This window comes from Meleagris gallopavo, chromosome 6 (genome assembly GCF_000146605.3).
Source record: "Meleagris gallopavo isolate NT-WF06-2002-E0010 breed Aviagen turkey brand Nicholas breeding stock chromosome 6, Turkey_5.1, whole genome shotgun sequence".
NCBI classification, from domain to species: Eukaryota; Metazoa; Chordata; class Aves; order Galliformes; family Phasianidae; genus Meleagris; species Meleagris gallopavo.
In genome coordinates this window covers 27006457-27017478 of record NC_015016.2, presented here as the reverse complement: position 1 = coordinate 27017478, position 11022 = coordinate 27006457, and the positions used below count along the sequence as shown (strand labels likewise).

The 11022-nt window shown below is 35.6% G+C and overlaps 1 protein-coding gene across 3 annotated transcripts in view; it reads left to right on the top strand.

The window, feature by feature from the left end:
- Window positions 1-11022, top strand: part of AGMO (alkylglycerol monooxygenase) — a 183976-nt gene that overhangs the window by 65807 nt on the left and 107147 nt on the right. For all 3 annotated transcript variants that reach the window (XR_002116001.2, XM_010712730.2, XM_010712731.3), the window contains exon 4: window positions 8425-8528. Coding sequence is in view for 2 of the 3 variants with exons in the window: in XM_010712730.2 (XP_010711032.1) it covers window positions 8425-8528 (104 nt within the window). In the remaining variant the exon portion in view is untranslated. The remainder of the gene's footprint in view (window positions 1-8424; window positions 8529-11022) is intronic.

Genomic DNA, 11022 nt, shown 5'->3' with positions numbered 1-11022 from the left:
TTTTTTAAGAATTAACTTAGTTTCAGTTCTTTTTATCGTCAAGCTAAAGAGTAAAGTGCTGATTTGGTCACAGCTAATGTGTTTCACACATTTATACCACAGTTTGACATAAGTATTCAGCAACACCAAGTTATAATATACAGGCTGGCAAATACTCAGAACTAAGGATTGCCAGTATTGCAATCAGCCATATTTGGAAAAGCTTGAGTCAAGTTTGCAGCTTGTATGAATTGACATAGCTTAATAAAAGTCATTTTGCACCAGCTGCTGAGGATCTTCTCCTTTACACAGAAATTTGTTGCAGGTTTTAATTTTAATATATAAATCTAGTTCAACAGAATGATTTGTGATTGGGTGATTAATGAGCCATATGCTCCTCCTTGTAGTAAAAAATAAAAATAAAAAAGGTGTGGAAAGAGCTAAGTGCTGCAAAAACTTGCTACAGCAATGAGCTGCGAAAGTTAATATATATCATATCATTCAATCAGGAGGTTGAGAGTGTCAAGTGGGCAAACATCACTATAACTACTGAAGGAAGGGTAACCAAAGGACTTGGCGAAATAGTGGGTGTATGCTGGGAAAAGTGACATGGCTTGGGACTGGGTTCACAAACTGGATTTTATGCCATGACGTAGTTCTCTTTTAAGGTACTGTGACACTGAATATTTATTTATTTATTTGGTAATAATCAATGCTGTTTTCAGACTATTAAACGTAAAGAATCTATCATGAAAGCCAGGGCAGACAGAAAATAGCCTCACGTCTTACCATGAAAGAGACAAGCAATTGTCTAACAGTTGCTGCCACCATGATTCCTTGAAGTACAAAGATACAGCTTTTTGCAACAGAGATCACTCAGAACTCAGACGAACAAAACTGACCAGCCACAAAGCTGATCCAAGCAACTAGAGAACTGGCTCTAGGAATGTATGAGAAACAGGTTGCTCAGGCAAGCTAGTATAAAAGAATTTGTGTGAGATGCAGCAGTAGACTAAAAAAATCATGAATGAAGTCAGAGACTGAGTCAATGGGAATTAATTTCTGAATCCTTACTTAGTAATTATTTGTGGTTTTCCGTGGTATTTGTGGAGAAAGCGTTTAATTCTCCAGAACCATATGAAGAGCTTCTTACAGGCTGTGGATTAGGACTGACCTGCTGTAATGATGTTAGACTTGTATTTGTATTGACCATTTCAGCCATGTTATATCTTAAATACTTTACAGATTCAGAAGTGTATGGGAAGATAGTTTAGTCCTGTCAGATTTTTACTACGAGGGGATATGATCTAGCCCATTGTTTGTTCTGGGTAGCATATGTAATACTTTGGCTTGTCCTGGGTCTTCCCACGTTTCCCTAGACCATTTTGCATCTTAAGTTTTGCAGATCTTATTGTAGATTTTTGTGTGGGAGCAGTTTTGTGTTTTCAACTGGTATGGCAGCAGATCAAACAGGAGATTTTGGCATGTGGACAGATTCTGGAGGCAGGTTTTGTAGAAGGTCGCTTCAGTTTTTGGCTTGTAAGGCATGGGAGAATATACCATGTATTACTTGATTATAAGTTAGCCCACACAGTAAATAGTTTGCTGACCACATAGAGTAATTCAAGAAGAGAGCTGAAAAACAGATAATACTAAACAAAGCACAGAAAAAAACACATCTTGCATCATGGAAGGTTCAGTGTCTAGTGAGATTTCCTAGCAAAGTTGCTGGATTACAATTAAGTACACTTCAGAATTTCACATTGTAGCATTATTTTCCATTTGAAACTGCTTGTGCGACATGAAGCATTGTCTATGCTGTAATTGCCTGATTACTGCAACATTTAATTGCAAAATGACCAAAGAGGAATAGATTGAGGCTTGTAGGGGTGCTTCTGCCTTGTTCTGCTTAACCTCCTGAAAAAGATTCTGGGAATAAAGACTAAATTAGTCTGGTTTTCCTAGCCAGCAGTGGAACTTCTATTTTGTAATTGCTGAGAATTGATCTCATCAGATATATATAGGTAGGTGTTTTTCAATAAAAATGTGCAGAAGAGGAAAGGTCAGAAAATTTTTGAAGCAATGCAATAAATCGTGTCTAATTCATGACTCAATCACAGTTCTACTTATTGTTAGTCTTTTGATTCTTAGGTGTGACTATCCCTAGAATACAAACCATTACTAACACTCATTGTTGTCAAGGCCGCAAAGTCTTATTAAAAAACCAAAAAGATGTATACATTTTCCTGTATGCAGGCTTCTCTGTGTGTGGTATGTGATAGAGTCTTCCAGATATGTCCTTGAATCTGATCTTGTTCTCATTAAATCCGTACAGCCCTCTGCTTACATTAATGTAGCTGAGGAAAGAATTTGTTCCTATTAAAGTTAAATTCACAATATGAAGGAAGCAGAGGCTTACAGCATATCTGACAACACTTATTGAACATTTAAATGAAAATCATAAAGCAAAGTTGGGTCAGAAGAGTAAGAAAGAGAGACCACACCATAAAAGACTTACTAAGGGCAGGTACGTACTTTTGAGATAGTGGTGATGATTAATCTGTGTAGGAAGATTTCTTTTTTCATGGTTTAGTGGTCATGGTGGTAATAGGTCAACAATTGGACTAGATGTACTTAGTGGTCTTTTCCAGCCTTTATGATTCTATGTGCAATATAATGGATTCTGAGGTGACTTCTTAAAGGCATCCACATTGCTCCAAGACAGTTATTTTTATCCAACTTTTATTTAAAAACAAACAAACAAAAAAAACAGTAATTGTCCCTCCTAGCAATAAAGCTATGAATTTCTGTCTCAGTGGTTGTTCATCCAATATAGAATTCAGGTGGGAAGGATAACCTTTGATAAGAGCTCTGCATGAGAACAGATCTGTTCAAACATTTCAGCAGCATGAAAAGAAGCATTCAGAAGCAAATCAATTAGAGCAGAGGGGGAAGGTCATGAATAATCAAACAGTTGTGGTTTTGTAAATAGGAGGAGCTTCTCTGTTTTATCTTTGTAAGCAGAATAAAATGCATATAGAAGGAATGACTGGAAGAATTACCTTTCAGGCCACTTTCATCAACTATCCTGGACAGGCTGAGGGAGCTGGGCTTGTTCAGCCTAGAGAAAAAAAGGCTGTAGGGTGACCTCATTGCAGCCTTTTTGTACCTAAAGAGAGCCTACAAACAGGAGGGGAATCAACTCTTTACAAGGGTTGATAACTGTATAGGTGCTGGAACAGGCTGCCCAGAGAGGTTGCGGATGCCCCGTCCCTGGAAGTGTACAAGGCCAGGTTGGATGGGGCACTGGGCATCCTGGTCTAGTATTAAATGTGGAGGTTGGTGGCCCTGCATGTGGCAGGGGGGTTGGAGATTCATGATCCTTGAGGTCCCTTCCAACCCTGGCCATTCTGTGATCCTGGAAGTATTCAAGCTTCTACTAATGCTGACAGGAGAAATGTAGACTTATGGCACGATCACTATTCATTTGCCATGCTGTGGTCAGGAGGGACCTCACTGTTGGTGAGAATTTCTTGCCATGTGTCTGGCTTTGTGAAGTTCATTATAATCTGGTAATCTGTAGCAGCAGGACCTATCTTCTGAGTATATAACTAGTTTAATTAATCACTATATAAGGAATGTATCTAATTTGTAAAATGACGTGTAGTCAAACTGAAAGTTTTGTTTAAGTAGATGCTAAAAAGAAACTTTCACCTGTTCTCTTAGCTACAATCAGTGTTGACTGAAAGAGAACAAAAACTTTACATTACTCAGTATACGATATGGACATATTTCTAAATCATCTTGGGTTGTTGGTTTGTTTTTGGTTTTTTTTAGTTTTTCTTATATTCGGAAATCCAAGTACAGTACAGTTGTGTGTGAAAAGAAATTGCCCCTTTTTAATTAAAAGATCTATCTAAACTTTTAAACTAGATAAAGATCCATCAAATCTTTATCATTTAATTGGTCTAGAGCAGTGTAAAAAATTGTTGGTTTAAATGATGCAGCTTCTTGAAATTACCACAGGTTATTTGGGCAAATGTATTTTCTCCAGTACTTAAGCAGAATGTGATGAGATGTGGAAATCACTGAAACAAACAAAAAAGTCTCATTTTGAAGTTCCCATGTCCTATGTTCATAAAGAGAAATTATATGTGTACAGTGACCAATTTTTACCACCACAAGGGAATACTTACTTCAACAGTGAAATATGGCCCTGTTGTTGGATCTATCTTTTGGCCTCCAAAAGAGATTTGATTAACTGGGGGGAGGGAATGTATCTGAAGTAGAAAAAAATTAAAACTAATTGGGGGCATTTATGCCACACTGATATCATTGTTCTGGTATGTAAAACTGAATGTTTACATTTTGATTAAGAAGAGGAGGTAAGGAAGAAGGGAATGAGGGAAAGCATAATGTATTCTTTTTGGCTTTTCCGAAAGAAAGATTAAAGTAGGAAAGAAATATAGTGATCTTTTCCTGCATATTGAAAACTTGTGTCTAATCAAAGAGAAAGATGTTATTTCCATTTTATGTAGTTGTGATGGAACTTATACAACTTAAAACCTAGCAGGGTAAGGACCTCCTTTGCCAATGTGAATTTCTTTGTCTTCCTTTTAATGAGTGAAGATCAGATGCCTTTTTGGACATAGGGAAGATGAGAACAATTTCTTGCTACTGAAGTTAATTATTGTTTAGTACGTTACTTTTATCATTGTACAGGGTCAATGAATATTTTCACATGTCACTTAGTATAAATCCTGAAATATTCAGCATGTAATTCCATGAGAGAATGAATGGTGCCATCTAGATTGGTGAGGAAAGAAAGGGAATTGGTGCTATGTGTTGCGGATGATGGATGGGTTATCATCTGGTCTTCAGTTTTCTCTTTAGCTTGTCAAGTCTACATGAAGTTATCTCAGACTTAGACTTGCAACTGCTAAACTAATTGGGCTCAGAGCCGGGGAGAGATTTTTTTTAATTATTATTTTACTTTTATTTTTACCATTAGTCCAATATTATTGCTTTTATTGATAAAAGAAAGGAAAACTAGAGACTGAGGGAACTGAATCAGAGAGAAAGAGGCTTTGGAAGAACCTAAATGTAGCTTTGCAGCACTGATGAAGCACTGGCTGTCAGGACACTGGAGCCAAGTTTTTTGTAGAAGTGCATGATGAGAGGACATGAGTTGGTGGATATAAAAAGAGGTTCTGACTGGATATAAGGAAATACTTTTCCACCATGAGGACATTCAGGCCTCATGGAATGGGTGATGGAGAGTTTCTGTCTTAGGAGGTTTCCAAGGCTTAGCTGACCCTCAGAAACCTGGTAGTTGTTTCTGGTGGGAGCAGGTTAAACTAGACATCTCCTCTCATCTTTTTTAACCTGAATTATCCTGTGCTTTTATGATGTTCACTCTTCTCAGTCAAAAAGAATGATTTTGTGCATATGTGTATTTCAGTTATGTAATTTTTATATTTTCTATAATACTTTGACTTAGAATGTATCATCAAAAATTTCTTCAGAGCATTAGGTGGCAGTTTTTTTGCCTATTTTTTTCCTGTGATTTCATTGGTGACTGTTAACTGGTGAGATCGACAAAACATGATCATACTTCATTTTTCTTTAAAAATAATAATAAAAAAAACCCCACAAAATCCAATAACAACTGTCTCTCTCTTATTTTTACCCATTACATAATAATAAATATTAGAAAGTACACAGGAGACGGTCTTTAGTAATTTCATTCTCATTCATTTTTCATTTTGCTTCAAGTAGTCATCTTTACATATGAATAAAAAAATGAAACCACAACCTCTTTGTAGGGGGTCTACCCTTTATGTAGGCACATCCCTGATTTGGGTAGTTAATGAGCAATCAGCTGCATTCTTTAATGAGTGCTTGATCCGTTTCTTACATTTGTGAGATGTCTTTTAGCTGTAATTGCAGTAATGTTTAATATTTTTAGTGTGCTGTTGGTTACAGAATGAGTTTTGGGGTGATCCGTTTTACACTTATTCATGACATTATTCTTCTCTTTCAAAAAGAAGTAATGGATGATCAGTTTCTTCACATTAATGCTGGGAACAGAAACTATTTCTGATCAAGGAATTTAACACAGACGGTGATGTTAATGTCAGCAAGAAGAGTTTTTAGGAGGAAGATTTAATTCACTTAACTGTAGCAGAAAAAGTCCGAAACAGCTTTAGTGGTTAAATTACTTTTGACATAATTTTTTGTTTATGTCCCTAATATTCCTGTGGTATATTTTTGAGTGATAGATCATTTAGGCTGACTAGGCTGAAGATCTGAAAGATTAACATTTTACCAATATTCAGTTACCTTGTTATATACTGTTGTTAGTGTAAGAGGCTGTTTAACTGAAAAAATGAATATTAATAAAATGTCTTTTTAGTAATTCATTTTGAAAGCCATTTGACCTTAACTAGAATGAAAATAGACTGTAAAAATCATCATAGATTCTCTTCCTTGAACTTTTCACAATGCAGAAAAATGACTGAGGGAAAGAAGCAAGATCGAGTTACTGTACTCTGTTTGTACAGCTGTACTTCATTGAGCGGAGGCTTGTGTTACACACAGTTTGTGATAGGAAGTAAATGCTTTTAAAACAACTAAGGAGACAGGTCTTTAACCTCCACCTTTTCAGATGCTTTTTTCACTCATTTAGCTTCTGTTGAGGTCTTGGGAAACATTTTAAATACAAATTATTATTGAGTACTGAAACTCACCTGAATAATTCATCTCCTAGTGAGCTCATTAGGCAGGAGTAAGTCAAGATGGTTTGTTAGTGTTTTGTTTTTTTTTTTTTTTTTTTTTTTGTTTTTTTTTGAGAGAGAGAGACAGATCACTAATTCTTGATACAATGAACATTTGCTGCTTCAGGAAGAAATGCTTTAAAGAATTAATAATTCTCAGGTTGAATGTTAAGTTAGTTTTATGATAACTGAACCTACAGTTTCCATTCAGCAATGGTAAGGATTTTCAGTGACTTAGAAAATATGCAGAAATGGTGTTGTCTGTCAGTCTGCCAAAAATCCATCAAAATTAATTACATTTTAAAATCTCATCATCTAACATACAAGACAGTCTTGAAACAGGAAGTTACAGTCAAGTCCACTGAAATGTTTCAGGCACCTTAAGATTCATTTTTTCATATTGCAAACAGATTTTAATCAACAGGCCTGAACTACTGAATGGAAGCTTGACACTAGATAATTTCATACCTTTAAATACACATAAGATCATTCTGTGAGTGGTATTATAATATCTGCAAATGGCACTTCTCTGATTGCATGGGTGAAACAATTCAGTGGTGAAGGTACCACAGAGCTGGTGGACAGCTAGTTAACTTGTAATTTCTGTAATCTGCTGAGGCTTTGAGTATGCTTCATCCCTTGGGATGAACGTGACCTTGAATTAGTTTTTGTGCTATATAGGCATTATTTGATCTACATTAGCCACCCACTTTCTCATTTTGTTGTGATTAAGGTCTTCCTCTTTCTTTGTATCTTCATATCTGATGGCCGTGAGTTTTTTCTGGCTTTCTTTTCTGTTTGATAACCTCTCACTTAAGACTGTTTAGATATAAATACTAATTGTGAAGAGAGCATCCAAATTTGCACTAAATGAGACTAATGCCTTGAAATACAAATAGGATTTTGAAATATTTTTCTTCACTGTAGTACAACAGAAGTGTCACGCTTTCAGGAAAAAAAACCAAACACCTGACCCAGTTTTTGCCCTTATTCCAGCAACTTTTTTTTTACTGTAACACTAGAGAATTTTGACTGTATTTTGACTGATTCCAGAATTTCCAACACTTTCCAGCAAGAAGCCATTTGTTTTTCCATTTGTGTAAAAAGAGTGGGTAGGCAATGGTGTTTTGTGGTCTGTGGTATAAGTGAATTTACGTGCTTCAGAAAAGCATAACAGCAGATGTTGGTTAAGTTGTTTAAATACGAAGCATAAGATTTGTGGAACATTTTGTGTTTCCTTCTAGTGTTGAATTATAACTTCAGTAAACAATGAAAGCTTTAAGACATAGTCAGTCCTTGTCCCTGTTAACTCCATGGAGCTCCTAATGAATCTCATGTTATCAGGAGACTTAGCTCAGGCTTTCCGAATGTTAAGCTCTTTTCTCTTATGTCCTCTGCCCCTCCAGTGATGACTTTTGTTCCTGCTATAGTCTCACTCTCATCGACACAGAGGTTACACTGACTTGTATCTGCTTATTGACATTTAACCCATCCTACTGAAGCTCACTCTGAACAATAGTTTTTATTACCTGCTATGCTATATTACACTATAATAGCAAAGTGTAAACTGGCGGATTAGTTGTATTTAGCTGAAGAAAAAAAGGCCATGGGAAAGAAGTATTACTTTGTTAACTCATACATACATCATTAGAAATTATCTGTTTTGCAGAGGTTAATATACTGTGGGCAGCGCACCAGGTACATCATAGTTCTGAAGATTACAACTTGTTCACAGCCCTGAGACAATCCTTTCTGCAGAGATACACCTCCTGGGTAAGTTGCACAGGATTTGACAAATGATATCACCATGATTTAGTAGAAGTGAAAATACAATATTTATTTCCTTTCAAAGGAAAACATTAATTATTTAAGATATTTGGCTCTGAAAAGCAGAGGAGATGAAACTGAAGAATCTGAAAGTCATAAACTTTAAAAGTACATTCATCAATGCTTTTAGAGCAAACTTGACAAAATATACAGTAGTTAAGAAGACTAGTTCTTTTTAATATATTCATAATTTCCCAAGTAAAGAGGATAGTTTTTTATTTAGTTATTCATGCATAAGTACAGGAAAATTCAGAGTATAATATAACCATTCTAAAATTTGTCTGTGTAGCTGAATGGAGCAGAGAAAGAAACAAGTAAAGATAACTTTGGACACATGTAAACAGATTTGTCTCTGCTAGTGACATATGGTGTCAGCGCTCAAAGAAGTATGCCACCACTTTTACCTAGTTTTGTTTCAGATAAAATTTAAATAGTGAGTTGTGTACACATCAGATAGAAAATAGGACAATTACTCATAGATTTATAAACATATATTTTCAGATACATTCAGAAATTCATGGAATGTACTATCCCATTTTCAGTTTTGGGCTCAGGGTAACTGCCGCTTTTCATCAGTTGCTTTCTTATATTCTCTTTTGAATGCCTTTTTTTTTTTTTACTTAGATTTTTTGTTCTTTTTTTTAAGATTATAAATTTGAGAAATTTGAACTATTTTGAACTATCTGCATTAAATGTTAAAGTAATGTTAAATATATATTATAAAATATATACAATGTATAAAAGCTGTGCTCCAGTGAGGTGTAGTACAGGTGGGTGGAAGAAACTCACAGACCTCTGGCAATTTCTATGACTAGCCCATGAGCAACTGGATTTATGCTCACATAACTGAAAGTGGATTTAGCCTGTTGTTCACATTTTTTTCATGAGCATACTATGAGATTAGTAGGTTCAAAAAAAAAAAATATTTTCAGGAACTTGAGAAAGGGATACTATTTCTGAGTTTTGTCTTTAATTCTTTTCTATAAATTCATGTTAATTTTATTCATAAAACAGTCATCTGATGTTAGCAGCATTGCCTCAACTTTAAATGGCCATAATGAACAATAGTGGAAATATCTCTGTCACAGCTCTGCTTCCTATATAAATATGGCCATGTTAAAGATTTAACCTTTGAACATGTACCCATTGGGACCATATGTTCAAATGCTTAACAAAAACAATAATTCAAAAGAGACAAAAAGCCTGTGTGTATACAGATGGGTGTGTGTGTGTATGAGCATTTTGTCTGCTTGCTTGATTCTGAGGATGATGCCTTTGAGAGCACAAAGTATTCAGGGAGGCCAAGATGTCTGGTTTTCTTAGGTTCTGGAGACCATCCTCAGGACCACACTGGTATCACTTGGCAAGCAACATGCTCATTTAGCATTGATTTGCTTTGAGAAAAGGGAAAACAGTGTAGAAATCCATTTGTGTGCAGTGTTTTTTCCACCAAATATTTGATATTAACCAAAGGATTTTGTTGATGTAAATATGAGGATTTTCCTCTCTCCAGAACTTTTGGGAGGTGGACTGGTTTTCTTTCTCCAAAGCTTTAATGTGCATGAACACGATTCCTGCTAATTCTTGTATTTCTGTTATTTTTGGGCTGCCAGACTTTCCCAGAACCTCATGGATGTATCTACATAGAAGCTGGAACTCAGTGAAATCTTTAGTTAATCTTTGAGAGTAGTCTGATGGCACTGAAACTGTACTGTTGAATGCAGTTTCCATCCAGTTCTGTGGGTGCTGTGAGAAAGTCGTGGTGGATGTTGTGGGATTGTGAGACTTTTCTGTTGCCAGATCTGTATGTGTTTTAAGTTAAATATTGTAAGATAAATAAATCAGCATATCAATCTGTGTGGGTTGCGCTTGGGCTGATTGAATAGATGTGAAATGAAAGAGAAGAGAAAAACATGTTTTAAGTACAATCAGTGGCATGAGCTGTACTGACCTTGAAACTGAATGTCTGTCACTTCAAATCACTTGCACACAAAGCATTTCTGTTTGTCCAGTGGAGAGTCTGTGGAGAAGCAGACCTACTGCTAGATTGAGAAGTGGTTTTGAGGCCTATTTGGAGTGAAAAAGATGGAAAGAGTGTGTATTAATTTTTAAGAAGACATCAGCAAGCTGATATTGTATACAGTTTTTTGCAACTGATGAAATGTTTAGTTAAAGTGCAGTTGTGAAAGGAGAATGCACCATATGCACCATGAAAAGATGTGGCTTAGTTCCTTGAGTACCAGTACTTAACTTTCATCCAAGGGTAAGACTTTAATTTGAAATTTATATAAAGCTATCTAATCAATTTAGATCTAAAGGTTTGAATTATATCTGATGCTTTAAAAGTGGTGGAAATGCCTGTATATAATTTTAGAAAGGAAGCAGGTATCTCTTTGTTCCAGCACAGAATCTTTATTTTCTAATGAATCCTTACAAAAGT